Below are 23,318 nucleotides of genomic sequence, written 5' to 3' on the forward strand. Positions count from 1 at the left end.
CTAATATACCATTTTAACTAGTCACATATAACAGACCTAGCATACATTCCATATAATGCACAGAAATTCGACCCCTGTTAATGCACTGTATCTAGAGCAGTAAAATAAACATCTTATTGTGAAATTTTTGACAACAGAAAGAAATCCATCTGAAGTTAGTGGCCTGTAGCTTTCATCTGACCTGGAGCAATACATGAACAAAATTAAGTTTACAAAGCAATGAAACTATATTTTGTGCTCAAAATCAGTAGTTTGTGAGGACACGATTGTTGCAATAAGATGATGCAAATGATGGTACTAAATCAAACAGGCTTTCAGGCTGAAACTAAGAAATACTAATGACTTCTTTTTGATCCTCACAGGATGAAAAATGTGTGCAAGTGCAGCAAGGACACACAGTAGATGACATATTTTAATTCTTTCCCAAAATATTCTTAGAACATCATAAAATGAGTTTTCCTTTACAATGCGTCAGGAAAAATTACAATAGACACTGAGTGATATAGTGACATTACAGGTAAAATTGTTCAGCATGTGTACCGACAAAGAAAGAGTCACTGAAGAACTCAAGACTCTTTGAGCCAGCACTCTTTGATTGAGCCAGCACTGAACTGCAATTCAACAACACCTGCAGATGGAACCAATACCAATGAAGAAGCAGCAAAAACCGCATATGTTCCATATGCTGGAACTGTTTGTGGGAGGATGGGGGAATTATGATTCCAAATGTATATAAATTTCCAATAAAACTAAAAAATATACTATGTTGTGTGAATTATATTCTAGGACTCTAAAACCTGAATGCATACCACATGAAATGTCATTGTGGTATGTCATGTTTTGTACAGATTAAAAGAATAATTGAACAAAGAAGTAAAGAACACAAGCAGTACATCTGTCTAAAGCAGCCAGTTAAATCAAATATCACTGAACAATCCTCACCTGTGAGCATAAAATAAAATACAAGGTTATCAGTATTATGTTGCGTCCTGGGGATGGTATATTAAAGGAATTAACTGCAATGAGAGTGACAGATAAATTAATCAACACTGACAGAGGCTTTAGCTTACATAATCCTCAGGATCTGGCTCTTCGTTTATTCAAATCATGTCAGAAAAGGTTTCAAAGCTCTCTCTCTCTTTCTCTCTCTCTCTCTCTCTCTCTCTCTCTCTCTCTCTATCTATCTATCTATCTATCTATCTATCTATCTCTATCTCTCTACTCATAGATAAACATCTATTTAGAGGATTTTAGTGAAGGGTTTCATCTTGTAGCATTTTCCTTTGTCAAACTTTGTTAAATTTTAGCACAACTTTTCTGTTGGAAATGATGGACCCTGCTATTGTTTAATGGCCCCAGAAAGCAATTGCTGGCCCACTGCAAAGCATGTACTGTCCAAAGTTTGGTTCGAGTCCAAACACCAAGCAGCAAAATCTGAGCTCAACACATGACAAAGAAAACTAGAGAAAGTCTTGATATGATAACTTGTTGTAACCCACAAAAGAAACTATGTTAGTTTGGATGGAGATACAAGGTTAGGATTCCAAGTAGAGATGCCTTGGTGACTTCTGTTCAAGTTTCACTGTTACTTTTAGTTACATATTTTGTAACAGCTGTGACAGAGGAAGTCATGAAGCTTGTACATGTCATTGTCTTGAATACTTTTTATTTTTATCTAGTACCTGCTGTTTCCTGAGGATTAATGCAATGCTGATCCTGCATTATGTGTAGATGCTCCAGGCTAGACACGTGGTAGAATTTCCTTCACAAGGTACAGTGGTGTATCTAAACCTTTTACACACAAAACATGATGTTTGATATAAATGGTTGAGCTTTAAATCATTTTCGTTTAGCTTTCTTGATCTCCAGTAATACAAGTCTGTTGAAAATCAATATTGATTATATCACAGTATGTCATGCTACCCTTTGTCTTGATTTTGTGAAAAATTCAGAGATAACACATTTGTTATCAAGTGTTTTTGCTCTTATTAATCTATCTGTGTGTTCTGCTGTAGCAGTGTCAATAAGAAAAGTATCAATATAGTTGTTTTATATGTTTCAGATTTTTTGTGAATATAGAAAAGCATCATAACTGCCCTCCCTCCTTTTAATAACAGTAATCTAGTTATGTCAGGTAATGCCCCATTACAGTTTATGCATTTCTGTTTTAATGAAGCACACTCAAGCTCTCTTAGTAGAATGGGTGTTGACTGGATTAATGACTAAACATTCCTTTCTTATCCAAGTTGTTGAGAAAATAAAGGTATTTTATCCCATCCTTATAATCCATGTGGTTAAAATAAGGATCGCATACTCCAAGATACAAGACACACCTTAAGATTGATGCTGAAGCGACCCCAGCATGCACAGTACAAGAGGACTGGTAGTAATGACCCACCTGCTGCTAAGGAACCCTTGGTGCTTCAAATCCATACCAAGCCATTAATTAAGCTCTCTCAGGTGAGTGCCATTCTGAACAATCCAATATATGCATATGGTTTTGTGGGAGTATCACAGGTAGGTTGAACACTGCAAATGATACATTGTTGGAACATCTGTCCTGTTGGCTAATTTTCCAAATGTTCCCACATCTAAAACAATTTGTGGCAGGAAAACTTCTTAGTTCGGTGTGAAGGTTATGGAAGATGTAGTTAGATATTTTACAAGTTTTCAACTCACATATCAAAGATGAAACATACTTACTAGAGAAGCAATGCATGGAATGGATTAAGAAAAGAGGGAACTTTGTTTAAAGAATAATGTTTTTCACTTAAAAACACAGCCCTCCACTGTCAGGCCTAGAACTCTATTCCTTTTCCATGTTCATTACTTACTGTACTATTCAGACAATGTTGGTTTTATTTATTTATTTATTTATTTATTGTTCCATGGGACCAAATTAAGGATAAGTCTCCATGGTCATGGAACGAGTCAATACATGAAATTATAACACAATATTAGAAACAGATAAAATGAAATATAAAAAAACATATTCAGGTGACAAGTCGTAAGTTTAAATAAAGAAAATCAACAATGTAACACTGGAATTTGCTTAATTTTTTAGCTCTTCCAGAAGCTCCTCGACAGAATAGAAGGAGCGAGCCATGAGCAAACTCTTCAGTTTGGACTTAAAAGAGTTTGGGCTACTGCTAAGATTTTTGAGTTCTTGTGGTAGCTTATTGAAAATCGATGCAGCAGAATACTGCACCCCTTTCTGCACAAGAGTCAAGGAAGTGCAATCAACATGCAGATTGGATTTCTGCCTAGTATTAACTGAGTGAAAGCTGCTAACTCTTGGGAATAGGCTAATATTGCTAACAACAAACGACATTAAAGAAAATATATACTGTGAGGGCAATGTCAGAATTCCCAGACTATTGAATGGGGGTCGACAAGAGGTTGTTAAACTGACACCACATATAGCTTGAACAGCCCATTTTTGAGCCAAAAATACCCTTTTTGAATCAGAAGAATTACGCAAAAAATAATATCATACGACATAAGCGTATGAAAATATGCGATGTAGACTACTTTTCATGTTGAAGTGTCACTTATTTCAGATACTGTTCTAATGGTAAATAAAGCAGCATTTAGTTTCTGAACAAGATCCTGGACATGGACTTTCCACAACAGCTTACTATCTATCTGAATGCCTAGGAACTTGAACTGTTCCGTCTCGCTTATAATATGCCCGTTCTGTCTGATCAAAATATCGGTTCTTGTTGAATTGTGAGTTAGAAACTGTAAAAACTGAGTCTTGCTGTGATCTAGCATCAAATTATTTTCCACAAGCCACGAACTTATTTCATGAATTACATTATTTGATACTGTTTCAATATTACACACAAGATCCTTCACTACCAAGCTGGTGTCATCAGCAAACAGAAATATTTTTGAATCACCTGTAATACTAGAAGGCATATCATTTATACAAATATGAACACCGACCCTTGGGGAACGCCCCACGTAACAGTGCCCCATTGGGACCGAAAATCACTACCTCTCTCAATATTGTGGAGAATTACCTTCTGCTTTCTGTTCTTAAAGTAAGAGGTGAACCAATTGTAAGCTACTCCCCTTACTCCATAATGGTCCAACTTCTGCAGTAATGTTTTGTAGTCAACACAGTCAAAAGCCTTTGTTAAATCAAAGAAAACACCTAATGTTCACAACATTTTATTTAATCCGTCCAAAACCTCACAGAGAAAAGAGAATATAGCATTTTCAGTCGTTAAACCATTTCTAAAACCAAACTGAACATTTGACAGCAAATTATGTGAATTTAAATGCTCCAGTAACCTTGTATATACAACCTTCTTGATAACTTTAGTAAACACCGATGGCATAGAAATAGGTCTAAAATTGTCAACATTATTAATGTCTCACTTTTTATAAAGTGGCTTCACTACCGAGTACTTTAATCGGTCAGGAAACTGACCACTCCTAAAGGAAAAGTTACAGATATGGCTAAGTACTGGGCTAACATACATAAAACAATACTTCAGTATTCTGCTAGATACCCTGTCATATCCATGAGAGTTCTTGGTCGTTAGTGATTTAATTATTAACTCAATCTCCCTCTTGTCAGTATCATGGAGGAGCATTTCAGGTAACAGTCTCGGAACACTTTTTTCTAAGAGCGCTATATGATTCCCTGTTGGGACTAGGTTTCTATTTAGTTCACCTGCTATATTTAGAAAGTGATTATTAAATACTGTACATGTACACGACTTATCAGTAACACGGACATTCCCACTACGCACTGATTCTATATCCTCGACCTGTCTCTGCAGACCAGCCACTTCCTGTACGACTGACCATATGGTTTTAATTTTACCCTGAGACTTAGCTATTCTGTCTGCATACCACATACTTTTTGCCTTCCTAATAACATTTTTAAGCACCTTACAATACTGTTTGTAATGGGCTGCTGCATTTAGATTTTGACTGTTTCTAACGTTTTGATATAATTGCCACTTTGTTCTACAAGATATTCTTATCCCTCTAGTCAGCCACCCAGGTTGCCTGTTTGTGCTAGTACCCTGTTCTGAACGTTCTAACGGAAAGTAACTTTCAAAGAGCACGAGAAAAGTCTTGATAAAAGCATTATATTTATCGTCTACTGTATCAGTGCTATAAACATCTTGCCACTCTTGTTCCTTGATAAGGTTTACAAAGGTCTCTACAGCAACTGGATCAGCTTTCCTAAACAGCTGATGACTATTTTTAACATGTGTTGCAGCACAAAAATCTTTTAGAGTTAAAATTTGTGCATCATGATCTGAAAGGCCATTCACCTTTTTGCTAACAGAATGAATGCCCTTCTAGTAATGAGGAGTGAACAAAAATGTTGTCTATGGTTGTTCTACTGTTCCCTTGCACTCTCGTTGGAAAGAATACGGTTTGCATAAGATTATATGAATTAAGGAGGTCTACCAGCATCCTCTTCCTTGCACAATCACTTATACAATTAATATTGAAGTCACCACATATAACTAACTTTTTGTATTTCCTATAAAGTGAACCAAGAACCTCCTCTAGCTTTAGCAAAAATGTTGTGAAATCGGAGTTTGGGGATCTATAAATAACAGCAGTTAAAAGTTTAGCTCCATTAAATTTAACCACACCTGCACAACATTCAAACACCTTTTCAGTGCAGTACTTTGAAACATCAATTGACTCAAATGGGATGCTGTTTTTCACATACATGGCTACTCCCCCACACCGCAAAGAGCTCCTCGAAAAGCTGCCAGCCAACCTGTATCCTGGTACAGGAAGCCTCTGAATTATCTCCTTATTTAAGAAGTGTTTAGATATTCCAATAATTTCAGAGTCAACATCTATAAGCAGTTCACTAACTTTATCTCTAATACCTTGTATATTTTGATGAAATATACTAATTCCCTCATTACTCGGATACCTAAGCTTTGTCAAAAGTGGTTCCTTTGTTAGAGAGACTTCCCTTAAGCAGGAATACCTATCAGCTGACTTCAATCTAAAAAAGGTGCAGCTCTAACACCCACTACTGCAGGAATTTTCCCATGAGTGATCCCACCCACCCCACCTATGCTGTCACCTATAAGCTTTGCCAACCTCCCCTCCCCATACCTGTTGGGGTGCAGGCCATGTATAGTGAAACCCGTCCTGCTGATAGACTCCACCAACACCACTGAAATGTGACCCATGCTTTCTGTCATCAGCGCACACCCAAGTCTCATGTTATTACGCCTGACGGCTGTATTAAGATGAGGCCGATCGTGACGCTGAAACAGTTCCATGAAATGCACATTCGTTTTACCAGTCTGAGTGGCTATCTTTTCCAGGTCACCATCTATTTCATACTCCCCATCCCTATCAATATTATTACCAGCCCCACCTACAATCACTACCTGATCCTCTTTAGTAAAATCCCTACATAACCCCCCCTATGTTAACAGTCACCTGAGCCAATCCTGCATTAGGCTTCACAATGCTGGTGACCTGGTACTCACTCCCCAACACTTCCTGCAACTGCTGGCCTACACCTCTGCCATGAGAACTACCTAACAGCAGAACTTTCTTCTTTCTCTTCAACTTTGCAACTGTTCTAGCCACCGTAACTGCTGAGGTCTGCTGCATAGTTCCTACATCTACAGCTACTAGAGATTCCTCTCCCCTAGACTTTGACAGTTGGTCATATCTATTGTAAACACCAATAGTAAAACTATCTGAAAATCTTCTTCTCCTAGCAGATCTCTTGCCAACAGCCAGCTCCCATTCCCCAATCCTATCTAGCTCCTCCTGTGCGTTTTTCAACTGCACCTGAAGGGCACAGATCTTACGCTCCTGCTCCTCTATCAACTTAATCTTGCTACATAACCTGCAGTTCCAGGAGAGGATCTCACCAGAATGCCCACTGGCTTCCCCACTGCATTCCCCCCAGTGAAAATATTTCGAACAAGTCTCACACCACAATCCACTACTCACGAACCTACGGCAAAGCCCACACTTCTCACTCATGGTAAAATTTTACTTTTTCTAAGTTCCGCTACTACAATAGGAAGATGTTAAAAACCTGACTACAAAATCACAAACTTACTCTACAAGGGAATTAACTACTATTATTAACAGTATTAATAAACAACAAATGTGAATATAACAAAAGACTAATACAGAAAGAGAATCAAACGTCTAATGACACAGTAACGAAGCTGAAAACAGTTCCCAAAAGGTTCTTCTGAAATTGTTTCACCAGAAAACACCCGTTGAAGACTACTTAAGTTCCTAAATAAACCACTATACACAAACAATTAATTAGTACTTAGCTTTCGATGCGCCGCTACAGCTACAACTTTAGCAATTTATGTACACATAATTATCAATTATAATCATTTACATGTCATAAATTACTTTGAATGTTACATAGTATTCAAACCATTCACGTGTATCCTCCATGATACTGCACTTTCCCCAATAAGAGTATCATTATTATTATTTCTTAAATACTCTCAACAAACACTCAATTACTTTGCTTATTTATTTACCTTGACTTCATGTTTGATAGATCACAGCATGAAGAAGAACCTCAAGGTACGTGTAACGAATGAGAAAATATTTTAGTATGGATATCATTTACTATAACTACTTCTAGAGTTTAATTTTTTAAACACACAAATCTATTCAAAATAAATTACTGCTCTGTTAAAGACACTAAGCCAATAGTAAGAGTGGAACACTTAAACCAAAAGACAATCCTAAAACTGAATAGGATCCAGAATGAGATTTTCACTCTAGCCGTGTGTGCGTTGATATAAAACTTCCTGGCAGATTTAAACTTTGTGCTGGACCGAGACACGAACTCGGGACCTTTGCCTTTCGCGGGCAGGTGCTCTACCAACTGAGCTACCCAAGCACGACTCACGCCCCATCCTCACAGCTTTACTTCTGCCAGTACCTCGTCTCCTACCTTCCAAACTTTACAGAAGCTCTCCTGCTAATACAAAAACAATAATTGATCACAACCCTAAATAGGTATGTAGGAACACAAATGGTATCTCCACCCAAATATGTTGATCATACAGTCATTTAAAACCTGTTGATAAGAAATCAATAATCGATGACATGCTAGATAGGTATATGAGAAACATAGATGATGTCTCCAGCCAAACAAGTAAGAGTTTATAAGGCACAACAGAAAGGGGCTCGTTGCACAACCTTATACAAACATGTTCAGTTTGTTGCTTGCTCCGAGATAAAAAGGTAGCTGTGCAGAGCCCAAGGTGTAAGCTTAACCTCGCTCACGTACTGTAGCTAACTAGAGAAATGGAAGCCATGTTTAAGAGATTAATGAAGATGAAAAATTTCTACAGCATTTTGACAGCAATTTTACCCAAGGAAAAAAACAGGATGAGATAGGGAAAAACATTAGATAACACCTGTGATTGAAGTATCTGGCAGGCGGAGAGTTCTATGTCACTCAAAGAATAAGCAGTAAAGATGGAATGAAGAACAATGTCTATTGTAAAATCTTACCAAAAAATGTAAAACTTTTCTCAACATTTTTAAACAGAAAGCAGATCAAAACAATAGCAGAAATATTATTTAGTTCCTGACAGTTGTGACTCAAATGATATATTACTATGACTGCTCACCCAACTCATATACAATCTTGTCCTCCTTTTAACAGTGGCAGCAAACTCAATTACTTATAATACACAATGGCACTAGTATTGAAATCAGTGCAAGCACACATACGGAAACAGAAGAAATGGTAAACAATGTCTTTAAAAGTATCATTGACTGGTTTTCTATTAATGGGCACAACCTCGATTTAAAAAAAAAAAAAAAAATCAGTTCTGCACATCTAGCAGTACTATACCAATGGTAAGTATAATATTTGGCGTGAAAATAGAGTGAAAACTTCCAAATTGTTAGGCACCCATATTGGTGAGAATTTAAACTGGAAAAATTACACTTTAGAATTCCTAAAAAAACTTGTTCACCACATTTCTGCTTAGAATCATTGCAAATTTTAGGGAGAGACAAATCAGTAAGTTGGCTTATTTTGCATGCTTTCATACAATAATAATGTCATATGGAATAATGTTCTGGGGAAACACATCTGTAAGAAAGAAAGCTTTCATTGCTCAAAAATGTGCTGTAACAATAATATGTGATGCCTACCCACCATCATCTTGTATTCATCTGTTTAACCTCTCAATATATGTATTATTTACTATATGATGGTTCTTTTTTCAACTTATTTTTTTATTGCCAAAATGAAATATTCAGTGAAGCACAATAAAGACAGTACCAAAGGAATTATTTTTTAGGTGCTTAACAATGTACATTTTCATCTCTAAATAGCCCCTGGTTTAACCTTTTTTTTCTTCTTAAAATTACAGTAATTCTGTGCACCGAAGCACTAAAAGTGAACAGCAACACTAACCATTAAAATTTAGAGCCATTGTTTATATGCTTGTGACTGTGTGAAATAACCTGAAGCAAGGATCAATACACAAAGCTACACAGTCTTTACACATGTATCTTGATTCCCTCCATGCCTTCTTCCCTCTGGCATCACACACACTACTGTACATCCTACACATTCTTGTCGAATTCTGCTTCTTCTCAGTCGGAGGAATCGTAGACGGAAAATGCCGTCCAACAAGTCACGTTGGGGTTGATTTTGCTGGGTAAACATTCCTGACCCTGATGTTTGTCAATGAGCTGTTCAGCGACAGCCGCGTGAACATCAAGGGCAGTAAACTTTCCTCCATGTTTTTATATAGGACAAAAGCATTCCATTCTGCTAATTCCAATAGATGAAAAAATATCCTCTTGTAAAACTTTTTACCCCTCTTGCATGGCAATGGATTGTTTGCAATGTGCTGATCAACTTTATCCACCCCCCCCCCCCCCCCCCCCAATTGTGTCATTATAGGCAAATACAGCCACTGGTTTGGCAATATATATTTGTTTCTTACTTTCAGTGTTTGTATTTTTGCATTGTGGATAGTGGACAGCAATCAGATGTCTCTCTTATCTTTCCATTTCAGTGCAGTCAGTTTACCTCACTGCAATGCTGCAACCTCCCCTTTCTTCAGTTTCTTGGTCTGGAAAGAAGGCGGCATTTCTTTTCTTGCAGGACGCACGGTGCCATACATATCTGTTCTTTTTGTTAGCAGAAGGTCAACAAGCTGGGGAGAACTATAATAATTATCTAGAGTCAAGCAGTATCCCATATTTAGCAAGGGTTGCATTAGTGTCATTACAATTTGTGACGACATTGGCAGATCCTTGTATTCTTCCTCAAATATAGTGCCATTGCCAATGTAAATAATTATGGACAAAACATATCCAGTCTGTGACTCATACAACATGAATGTTTTTATGCCAAACCTAGCTCTCTTGAGCGGCAAATACCGGATCCATCCCAGTCACCCTTTACATAACAGCAGGCTTTCATCTACGGTGACATCTCTTTCTGGAACACAGCTGTTTCTAAATTTAGCCGACATGTAGCTCACAATAGGCCATACTTTATTCAGTTTGGGTTGTGGATGGCTTTCTGCATTATAGGTTGCATTGTCTGAAATATGTAAGTTCTTCTTCGAATTGACAAACCTCTTGAATGGTAGAACCTCTCTAAAAATTGGTGTGGCTAATGTAGCTCTTTTTGTCCAGTACATCTGATATGTGGGTTTTTTCACAATGCTTTGTAACCATATTACAGCAACAAATATGTACATCTCATCAATTGTTGTTGGCTTCCATCCATGGACGTTTGTTTGTGTTGCATATTTGTTGGTCTTGGTAACTAAAATTTGCATGTATCCGTCATCAATGAACTGTCTAAAATAATGCAAGACATCTTCAATACAGGGTTCACAATTAATTTGAGGTTTACCTGTAAAAGGAAAACGTGGTGGAGCAGGTGGCAGTGGCTTAGATGGATCTATCTCGTACCACACTCTGGTGCTCGCAATGTCACATTCAGAAGAAACTGATTCACCACTTCCTTCTTCCAAACTCTCTTCATAGCCATCTTCAGAACTCTCAGACCCACTAAATTCAATATCAAACTCATCTTCACTCTCCATTTTCATAAAACGTGAGAAAATAACAGGCAAACTGCAAGAACAGATTGTAGAGTAACCGCTAGCACAACTGCCTGATTCAGAGACATCTCTTGCCAGAAATATACACTTCAGAGTAACACACCACAGTGACATCTACCGAAAATATCAAGGAACTGCCAAAACATGAGATAGAACAAGTAAATTCGGCCTTTTAAAATGTGTGCTAGTCAGAAATGATAAGCCCGAGTATACTCGACGTTTTATTATATCGTCAGAATTTAAAAAATTAGTATACTCGGGATTTTATGTTAAGCGGTTAAGGAGTTGAGCATACTGACTACTGCTTCACAGTATATTTATTATTATGAAGTTTATCATCATGAAGATTTTTGTAAATAATCCACTGCAATTCAAAAGGAACAGTGATGTTCATAATTACAATACTAGAAGGAAAATTGACATTCATTATTTGACTTTAAGGTTGTCTTTAGCACAGAAAGGGGTGCACAATGGTCCAACTAAAATTTTTGATCACTTACCCAGTGATACAAAATGTCAAACAGACAACAAAGCAAAATGTGAAAACAAACTGAAAAGTTTTTCTATTATTGTTATGTCTAAAAGGTGGCAGATAGAAGTTATTAACTCACATCTTTATGATTTATCATGCAAAATGATCCATGGAACATGAGACTACTTAATTAATTTATTAACTCAAAGGCTAATGCAGTGGTTTACTCTAGCTGGTACTGCATCACCACGAATTGGCTTGTTGTAAATGTAACACACCTTGAGCAGTGTGGGAACCATTGGATGGCACAGTCTGTGGAATATAGTATTGCAGAGCTCATCAAAAGTGAGGAGTTAACACTCATTGACTGAGTGAATGAATATGACTGATGCAATGCCTTTTACTAAATTAGAGTGTAGCATGGTGGTCATCTGAATGCTTTGGATAAGAGGCTATTTGCATGACTAATTGCCAGAATCAAAAAACCTGACAAAACAGACTTCATCCTGCATATGAAATTTCCATTGTTGTAACTGTAAGATAAATGGAATTTTCTAGTAGATTAAAACTATGTGCAAGACTGAGACTCAATCCCAGGATGTTTGACTTTCACTGGCAAGTGCTCTACCAACTGAGCCATTCAAGCACAAGACATGACCCAGTCTCACAGCTTTACTTCTGCCAGTACCTCATCTCCTAGCTTACAAACATATATTTTATCTACCAGGAAGTTTTTTTATCAGAGCACACTCTGCTACAGAATGAAAAGGAAAAATTCATTTTGTAAAACATAAATGCGTCAGAAAGACAGAGCTGCAGAGTATATATGGGTGCTGTGGAAATAGCTACTAACAAAAACAATATTCCAACTTGGACTAAACTGTGGAACAGGAAAATTTAACATCTTCCATCAAAACATAAGCAATCTTCTTTTAAGAAGATTTAACATGTATATTGATACACTAATAGACAGAGGATGAGGAATGCCACATGTTTAATGTGCTTATCAGAGCATCCCTTTGAAACATCTGAATTGAAACAGGCAAATCTAGATAGATATAAGCTCAAATTATATTACTGTAGATTAGTAAAAGGAATAGGGTAGTGAATATGAAAGGTCAATTGAATCTCATCAGCAAATGAAGTTCATTGCTAATACAAGGTACATAAACCACAAAAGAAGGCATTATACATGGAACTCATCAGGAGATAGAACTAGACACCAATTCGATTATATTGTGGTGGATAACAGACAAGCAATGCAGTGAAAAACTCTCAGGGACTGGCATTAATAGCAATCATGTGATAGTCATGATAGAAATGAGCATAAAACTGTTAGATGGCCCAGGTATTTTCACCTCTGGTGAGCAAAATGAGATGTCAGGATGACAATGCATTTGTTTAAGTAACTTCTTTACTGTGACCCTCAGCCATTGTACATCAGAAAAAGATTGGAGGTGTCCAGTTGCCTCTCATGCAAAACAATAGACGTCCTGCGTTGGTGACAGCGCAAGTGGTGGGGCCGACCTCGTCATCACTTAAATGCTGTTGTCAGCGATACCTCCAGCTGTAACTGTGATGACAGTACAGCAGCAGCTGATGATACCACAGAGGCATTCATGACCTCACTTCAGCAATCTGGCAGCTCTCTGCTCCAACAGCTGCTGCTCTTGTGACTTAGGGCAGGCTGCCACATCCCATGGCCAAATAGATATCCCACACTGCATTCCAGGATGTCGCTCTGGGTGTCACAGGCTCATGGTGTAGGCTGTGATACTGAGAAGAGAATATTGTAGTACACAAATGGCTGGTTACTTATACATTCCAGACTATGTTCATTTAGGGCTTAAGGCACATACTCTAAGCCCTTCTGTGGTGGCAAATGAGAAAAGGCTTCTGTCCTACCACTAGCATATTGCAGTGTCAGCTGTTCTGTACCTCACTGCGCTGGCTCTGCTTTGCAACGCCTGTCGGCCATGTTTTGCTTCACAATGCGTAACATTCCCGCCCACTTGTGGCTAGCTCTATTGCAACTCACTTCTGCTCTAGTATACTTTATGACCAAATACAGAGTGAGGACATGGGGCCTGAACATAATAGAAGAGAAGAAAGAATGAGAAAACTGAAAGAGAACATAACCCAAACCGAAAAAGACAAAATGAAAAGTGCTGTAATTGAAACAACAAAAGAAGAAGTGGGACACTTCCAAGGAACCAGAGCAAAGAAATGATGAGCAACAACACTAATGATAAAAACAAGGAGGATGAGAATGATCAATGTTCAAAAGACTGAATAAAGAATGAGATAAGAGATACAGAAAGGAAGGGAGCAGTGCTTAAAAGAAGAATGTAATGATATAGAAGATCTGACATAATTCATAAGAAGGTGTGGAGAGCTACTTAAGATAAACAGACTGTGAACTGTAGAGGAAGAAAAACTGAGGATGAAAATGTTTAAGATACCATATGAGGAAGAAGAAATAACAAAGAGACAGAATGGGCATATGGAATACTTATATAGAGTAAAGGAGAAACCTGATCTAATCATTGAAATGGAAGATGAAATAGAGTCAGAGGAAAATGGAACTTCATTTCTGATCTCTGAAGTAGAAAGAGTGGTAAAAGAAATGAAGAGAGATGAATCTGCTGGATTTGGTGGTCTTCCTATAGAATTATTTGAGTGTATGGATTAAAAGGGCATAGCAAATATGACAGTTTTGTGCAATGTGATATACAAAAGTTGTATATGACCAGTACACTTTGTCAAAAAAGTTACCAAGAAATGCACAGAATACAGAACAGTAAGTAGCCTATAATCCCTCATGCTGCCTAAATTATGTTGAAACTATGGAATTATATATTGGTATGTCTAATGGGAGAGAACACAGGGGAAGAGCAAATTGGATTCAGAATATGGAGAGGTATAAGAGATGCTATTGGATAATTATTATGATTGTTGAAAGATATATTGCAAGAGGAGAAGGAATGAGTTTGTGTTTGATAGATCTGGAAGAGGCCTTTGACTCAGTGAAAGTGGATAAGATGATGGAAATTCTAAAATTGAAGAAAGTGAACTGGAAGGACAGGAGACTAATTAAGCAGTTCTACACAAGGCAGAAGACAACCCTGGATCTCAGAACTAGTATGAAAGACTGGTTTGAAATTGCAAAATGAGCAAGATAAGGTTGTCTTTCACCAAGTCTGTTTACCATACATACAAAAAATTTGGCAGTGAAAACACAAGAAGTAGGGGAGGAAGGAGTAAGCATAGGAGGCCAGAAGACCAACTGCGTCAGATTTGCTGATGACATGGTACCGTTAGCTGAAAAAACAATATCCTTTCAAATAACGCTATCCAGACTTGATTGCAAGACTAGAGAATGAAAATTGACCAAAAAGAAACAGTACAGATATTTTGGGAGCATGTTAACTGATAACTGAACAAGTGGAAAGTAAATAACATTAATAACTGCAATGGCAAAGCAAACCTTTCAAAAAAAGAAGTACTTATTTCGCAACAATTGGGGTTGCAGTTATGGAAAAGGTTTGTATGGAGTGTTTTCTCTGCAGGACTGTAAGAGCTGGACATGGAAGAAGAGAGAAAGAGACAAAATTGAAGAATTCAAGATGTGGGTTTGAAGAAGAATGGAGAAAATAAAATGGATGGATAAAGTGAAGAACAGTGAAACACTGCAAAGAGTAAAGGAACAAAGAACCTTTGCTGTGATGTGGATTGCATCAGCTGTGTAATTAAAATTGGCAATATGCTGAGCATTTACATGATGGCAGCTACTTTTCTTTTTAGATTTCATGATTTATAGTTAGCTATTTTCACTTATGTATCTCTTCCCCTCTCCTTCTCTCTCTAAAAAACGCTGTGATTAGACATTCAGAAGCGCTACTTTGCAGTAGGAGTTTTCAACCAGATATTTCATTTTATATCTGAAGATTCTAAGAAATTTTATTCTCAGAGTTGAGTTATCCCAAAATATTACACCATAACACAGTATCGGATAAAAATAGTAAAAGTAAGTCACATTTCTGACATTCTTATTTCCAGAATCTGCTGTTATCCTTAACACAAAAGCTCCAGAACTCATGCATTTCACAAGATCAGTTACACATGACTTCCAGCTGAGAGTCTATCAGTATATATACATACTGTGAGGATTTAGAATATTCTGTTTCATTTACTGATGTTCCCCCATGTCCTCCTTTTTTTTTGTCTGATAGCACTGATCAATGACATCAATAGTTCTCAATGTCCAGTTTTGGACTGTTTCTTACAATAAAGTTCCCAGTTCAAACTGAAGGTCATACTGCAATAGTCTCTGACAAATTGCTCATAAACTGAAATATTTTCCATGATTTTGGGGTAAATTCTATTGCAAATATTTTACCTAACCATGCTGGTCAAATGATAGCAGTAAAATATGCCCAGGTCCTCCTGTGCAACATATATGTCTTAAGATATCTATTTGGAACAGTCAAAATCTGTTTCTGTAAACATAAATACAACTGTGCATGACAAAAATTATTTTAACAGAAACAGTAATTACGATCATCTTTAGATGACAATAACGTTGTACTATATAAAAAGATAAATATTGTGACATTGTTGTCTTTCCTGGAGAGTTGACCTAATAAAGTTTGAATTTCCAGCTGAGTGAAACCATTCTTGTCAGAAGAAACTGGGAGTAACTGCTCATTGAAATATTGCAACATTTTAATGAATTCATCTAGGTGAAATCAAGGATAATTTATATGATGAAAATATTTAAAGTTAACAGTGTTGATGAAAAATGTATTCCTACAGCAGTATGAGTATTGTTTAAAAGCAAACATGTATGAAATGAAACAAAATTAAGGACAGTGTATGGATAACACCCGCATATGAAGTATCTTGGGCCAGGAAGCCAGAGCTCTACCTATTCAGAGCAAAAGCTGTAGTGAAAACTCCATTACCAGAATTATTGCAAAGTCCTTCAGTCTGTTATCTGAAAAGCAGATCCATGTAGTGTGTAGAAATAATAAAACATTCCAGGAATAAAGGAAAACAAACTGTAACAACATATGGACATGCCTAATAAACTGTGAAATATACCATAGATAAAGCAGATTCTGTTGAGTATACACTATACACACTACTAACAGGCGTCAGTGTAAAACACTGTACACAACCCACAAAGGCAAAACAAAAACCATTAGTTCACAGAGAAACCTGAATAGGAGAGGTAAAGATATGGCTGAGCTTCAGGCAGAAAATTTATGCCACCCCTCCCCCCCTTTCCCCCCACACCCATCACACAAAGTAAGATCCCTGTGGTTACTGATTCAGATGGGTTCCTTTATTGGTTAGATAGCAATCAAATATCCTGTTGTGAAAGAAATTACGACGACTGAGGAGCCACACAAAGAGCTTAAGAATGCACAGAAGAGTATGGTTACCATATTTCATCACAACATTAGGGTCTTGCGTAGCAAGGAAGAAGAGCTTCTTGTCTGTTTGAAAAACTGAGAGACCTCTGACGAGACAGATGTCCTATAGCTATCTGAGAGCAACATATCCAAAAGGTTAGAGAAGTTAAACATAAAAGATTACACTCTGGCACCATACTTATGTAGAACCAATTTGGGAAAAGGAGGAGTTGTTACATATATAAAGAGAGAACACAAGATAAATTGAAACAAGTTGATTATGCAGTGATCAGCACATATAAGTGTGTGCGTGTGAATTAATACTGAAAAATAGTTCACTTTTAATTATAACTGTGTATAGATTGCCAATGGGGAATTTTGAACTGTTTGTGAGGCATATGGATTCATTAGTATGCTATCTGTCAAACAGCAGCAAGCAGTTAATAGTTGGTGGTGCCCACTGTTGATCTTGTAAAGGACTCTGATAGGAAATATAGTCTGGAAACATTATTTGAATCCTACAATTTCATCTCAGTAACTAACTTTCCAACAAAGATGGATAAAGACAGTAGGACTCTAATTGTTTTCTTTGATGAAGCTCAAAGCACAAAAATATTTACCCTGTAACATATGCTCCTACGATCAGGATAGTAAGTTATTTAGAATAAATGAAACTCTATGTTACAGCATAGACTCCTCAGTGGAAATCTTGTAGAATAATTAATGATTTCAGGGCATACTGAAATTTGTTTGAACATTTTTAAGAATAGTTTGCAAGGGGTGACTTGGACTGCAGATGCTGACACATAATGTAATCTATTCCGTAATATATTCATAACTAAAGGGATAAAATATCCTGTGAAGGAAAAATGGAAATGTATCTGTTGGCAAAAACAAGTAAAGATCCTGCTGTAGTTGCACACTTCAAAACCTACTCAGCATTACTAACAAAGGTTATTAAAAATCAGAGACCACACACATTATGTTAGAAATTACTAGTTCCAACAACAGACTTCAGGAACTATGGAATATACTAAAATGACCGATCCATAACTCTGCCATAGCCAGTCCCAAGCCCGGTTGGGAAAGGAGGAGGGGGAGGAGTAACACCTCATTAAAAAACCTTGGTTCACCTGTCCCGGGTGATAGTACCTCGTGAGGTCCCCTTGCCAGGGACATGGTGTAGACCTCAACAGCAGCAAAGGTGGAGAAGATGGACTTCGGTATGGCGGAGTTGGCAGAAGAGGCAGCCTCTTGTCCAATGCGAAAGCGGACAGAGAGCTTGACAGTTCCCCATGTTAGTGCCGGTACCCCAACAGTGTCTGTTCCACATGTTAGTGGCGGCTGAATAAGTAATATTCCAAGCTAACAACCTGGTCTTTCTTTGGGAATTCAGGGATGACTTTGCATTCCCTACTGTTTACTATTTACAGCTTCAAGTCGCAAAATGGAAAGTTCGCATAATGGATGCTCTACCCCAGGTGGTAACTCTGATGAGGAATCCACCATTAAATCATGTAATGTAATGGGACATAGGATTCTGGGGAGTCCCAACATTTGAGATGGAATATATTGAAAAGCGTTCCAAGTTTCAGTTCAAGAAGTACTGCTTTGGAATATTAAATGTAAATTCTCTTCTGAACATTGGGAAACAAAAGGAATTAGAATTATTTCTGCAGAAGAACGATATAGAAATTAGAGCAGTCCAGGAAACACGATTCTTAGTTGAGAATGTAGTTGATATACATCATCATAGTATTTATAAAGGGAAACCAGCAGTGAATAATGGAAAACATGCTGATGTTTGGAACAGCATTTTATGTAAACAAACAAATTGTAGACAGTGTAACAGAATTTAGATTGAATTCAGAAGGAATATCCATGTTAACAATAAAGTGCAAGAATAAAAGCTACACCCCATATACTGTCATGCACCTATAAACGCAGACAACAAAAGAGATTTGGGGAAAGTCAATCAATTCTGGGATCTTTTAGAATCTGAAATTTCTATCATACCTAAAAACAACGTTAAAATACTTCTTGGTGACTTCGATATGCAAATTGGGAGGGAAAATAGATTTAGGACTATTGTAGGTGAATATCCAGCACACTCAAGAACAAACAGAAATGGCCAAAGACTGATCAATATGTGTAAAACGTTCCAGTTAAAACTCACGTCCACACATTTCCGTAAACTACCAAGAAAAGCCAAAACTCGGAGACATCCAAATCCAAACCTAGGAGAATTTCAACTGGATCATATAGCCATATCTAAAAGGTATATCACAGAAACTGTTGTTGTTGTGGTCTTCAGTCCTGAGACTGGTTTGATGCAGCTCTCCATGAAACTATGAATGTTAAAATTGTCAGAAACGGGGAATTCAACTCAGATCATTATCTCTCTACGATTAGGATAAAATTTCTCCCATCTAAAACAAAAAAGGCGACCAAGAAAGTGATCAGATACAACACCACTACAGCTAATGTTACAAAAGAAAATATAGAAAAATTTAGAGAAGAAATTGAGACAAATAAAGAAGGTGATTGGCGTGAACTCCAGATGCAAATAACTCAAGAAGCAGAGAAAACTTTAGGATTGGCCAAAAATAAAAAAAAGACATGGTGGAATGAGGAGTGTGAAGAAGCACTAATAGAAAGAGTTCAAAAATGGAGAAGTGGAGATGTTTGAAAAAAGAGGAAGACCTTGTACAATTCAGACAACAAAGAAAAGAAACATCAAAAATAATCTGGAAAATTAAAAGAAACTTTGAAAATTCCCAGCTTATTGAAATAGAAGAAAATTTCACCAAAAATAATACTAGAAACTTCCACCAAACTTTTAAACACATACTTCAAGGATATCAGGCACCAAGTATTTGTTTCAAAGATGAAAATGGCAAATTGGGATTAAATAACAAAGAAAATTGTGAAATTTTAGCAAATTGTTTTGAAAAGCTGTTAAACTTCCAGTTACAACAGATAAATTAGAATTTCCAGTGACATGTCAAAATCTAGAGGAAGATTTCTCACCAACAGAGTTAGAAATTCATGAAACCATAAAACATTCAAAACAATAAAGCAAGCAGTGAAGACTCCTTTACAGCAGAATTATTGAAGTGGTCAGAACCAAAAATCATAAAGGATCTACAGCAGCTTTTTGACAACATTTGGAAAACTGAAAAGATTCCAGTTGAATGGAAAGCAGCATTAATCCACTCGCTACATAAAAATGGAGACAAACGAAATGTGAATAATTACAGAGGAGTGTCACTTCTGCCAGTGGCATACAAAATATTATCAAAAATTCTCCTGAACAGAGTGGTAGATACTTTAGACAATCAACTGGGAGAGTATCAGGGTGGTTTTTGAAAAGGAAGATCCTGTGCAGAACAAATTTTTAACTTAAAATCAATAATTTACCATAGAATGTTAACCAGCAAACCAATAATAGTGTCATTTATTGATTTCAAGAAAGCATTTGATTGTATAGACAGAGAAACAATGAATAAGATCTTTAGAGAATTTGGTATTAAATCAAAATTAGCAAATATTTAATTCATGAAACACTAACAGCTACAATATCTAAAGTCAAATTTATGGGAGAAGTAACTCAGCCTTTTGAAATAAAAACCGGTGTTAGACTAGGTGATAGTTTATCACCTTTACTGTTTAATTGTGTTCTAGAAAAAAATTTTAAGGATCTGGAATTTGGAGCTAAAAAATCACAAAACTGAACCAATAACTCTGGGAAGGACAACAAATGGAATTAAGGTAAACTGCTTGGCTTTTGCCAATGATTTTGCAATACTTTCAAAAAACCTGACAGAAGCAGTTATTCAGATAAACCTTCTGGGAAAAACAACAAACAGAACTGGTCTCAAAATTTCAGCTGAAAAAAAAAACAAAATTCATGACAAATATAAAAAAAGTGCCAAAATACATAGAAATACAACTAGGAAAATTAGAGTGAGTAAATAAATTTAAATATCTTGGAGAGACTATACAACAGAATGGACTAAAAAAATCTGCAAGAGATGTAAGAATTAACAAAATGGAAAGAGCATATGTATTGACCAAAAATATTTACAACAGGAAATGTATGTCTAGAAAAACAAAACTAAAACACTACACCACAATGGTATGACTAGAATGTTTATGTGGATCTGAATGCCTAACAATGAACTATAACATGGACAGACTAGAGGTACTGGAAAGAAGGGTTATTAGAAAAATAATGGGTGCAATAAAAACTGCAGGTGGTTGGAAAATAAGAAGTAATGAGGAGATCTACAAAAATATAGAGAAAATATCTGAAGTAATAGCCAAACGAAGATTAACCTTTTTTGGACGCCTCTACCAAATGGATGTAAATAGACTAACGAAACAAATACTCCTATATTTCTGAAAGAAGAAACCGACAGTAGCATGGAGTCAGAAATAAGGAAAGATCTAGAAAGAAACAACATTAAAGAATCAGAAATAGCTGAAAGAAACCATTTTAAAATAAAATGGAAAAGCAGAAGAAATAAAAAATTGGGAACAACATGGACAGAAGAAGGGAAGAGACTTCATGGGGAGAAAATGAGGGAATACTGGAAAAACAGGAAATAACAACAACAAAAAATGACTGACAGGACAGGATAACACAACTATTAATTTAAATGGAAAGGCTATAAATGATCAGTCACATGTAGCAGGTACATTTAATAAACATTTCTTAAAATATGTAGTAGAAAATGTAGGAAAATCAAAAACATGTTGTTGCTGCACTGGAATTATTAATTTAGAGTGGCTGGGTAAAAATTAAGAAACCTTCCTCAGTTAATGCAGGAAGTCAGGGAAGCATGTCAAGTCAGATGGTAGGGCAGAGTTACCCCAGAGTTATCTGCTGATGCACCAAGTACTGATGCCAAAGTGTAAAGGTAGTTAGTTACCTCATGTTGTCACCAAGCAGAGAGGCCAACAGTGTAAATAACACCAACACAGTAGAAAGGCCCCATCAAAGCCACTGGCATTTGGCTTATGTGATAAAAACTGATGCTGTAGCAAAACTATGATTGGCCAATACCATACAGACACTCGTAATTTTCAGCCAAAGGTATCACAGTCTGCCAGGCACCAGTCCTGAGAAGGCACCTACATCAGTCCATGATTCTACAAGTCTCCATCGCTCACTCATTCTCTCTGGACTCCACCTGCTACCAGCTGTAGTCCAACCACTAGTGCCTAGTCCGATGCCGTGGACATAAGGGCCTCCAACAGGAGTGGACCACTTGGGGGACCTACTTCAGCTGCTGTCAGTATTTCACCATGGAGGTCTGTGGATCTCATCCAGGGCTGTGCAGTCATTCAATTGCCATCACCCTTGTGGGCAAACTCGGTGCCGCCTACCTCTGCTTTGGGTAGACAATGCTGTTGTAAGCTGCTCTTTCTGCACCAGGTTCACGGGATGATCCTGTGCCCCACAGCATGCATTGTCCATTTCTTTGACTACATGAACCATGAAATTCTGTTTGATAAACAAAAATATAACAGCCGTAATGGGAACATCTATTTTTCATGTGCAGAATATTACCAGGAAAACGGAATTTAAGTCACAGTGAAACAACTGCAATGCAGGTATAAAACTTCTTTCAAAATAGGAGAGCATGAAGTACAAAGTCCCATAAGATTCAGTATTCGAAATACTTCTGATCTAATCCCACAAAAATGACATCCTAATTACTTCAAATGACTGCAAGAAACAGTTGTGTCTGATTATGACAAGTGTATCACTCAAGAGCCCAAATTCAACCAAACTAAACACAGACCAGCCAATATCTGAATAGGCCTAAATATGATACAAAGGAAACAGTTCAAGCATCAATCTCACCATGACACATACTACACTTTTTGAAACACTAAAACCTATCCAATGCTACCGAAAGTAAACATTAAAGATCAGTCACCATATTAAACACATTGGGCAAAATTCCTTGGTTAACAATAAAGTGGAGTCACCATGTAAATATATTAATCAAGAGCCACCATTCAACATGTTTGCACTCTGCAGGGTATCTCACTGTATTGAGTTGAAGTAAACAGCTTTAATTAATAGTCTGGGGAATACACTCTGTATACCAAACACAAAAACGAGCTATCAGAATCAAATGCAATACAAAAAAACAAGATTCATGTTGTCATATGTCCCCATATATGAAAGTAGTAGCATATTCAGTGATGAGCTTGTTGGAGATGATGCAGAAATCCTACTTTACCATTCATGCCAAGGTCATGGGGGAGCTGGTTTGCCATTACATTTCTCCAAGGGCATATCTGTATTGTGTGAAT

The 23,318-nt window shown here is 37.0% G+C and overlaps 1 protein-coding gene across 1 annotated transcript in view; it reads right to left on the reverse strand.

Annotated features, from left to right (window-relative positions):
* The window catches only part of LOC124594468 (ankyrin-1-like), a 196,879-nt gene that overhangs the window by 38,235 nt on the left and 135,326 nt on the right, over nucleotides 1-23,318 (reverse strand). Inside the window, exon 4 of the mRNA XM_047132842.1 lies at nucleotides 10,889-11,112. Coding sequence (XP_046988798.1) covers nucleotides 10,889-11,112 — 224 coding nt within the window. The remainder of the gene's footprint in view (nucleotides 1-10,888; nucleotides 11,113-23,318) is intronic.

Source organism: Schistocerca americana, chromosome 2 (assembly GCF_021461395.2).
Source record: "Schistocerca americana isolate TAMUIC-IGC-003095 chromosome 2, iqSchAmer2.1, whole genome shotgun sequence".
NCBI classification, from domain to species: domain Eukaryota; kingdom Metazoa; phylum Arthropoda; class Insecta; order Orthoptera; family Acrididae; genus Schistocerca; species Schistocerca americana.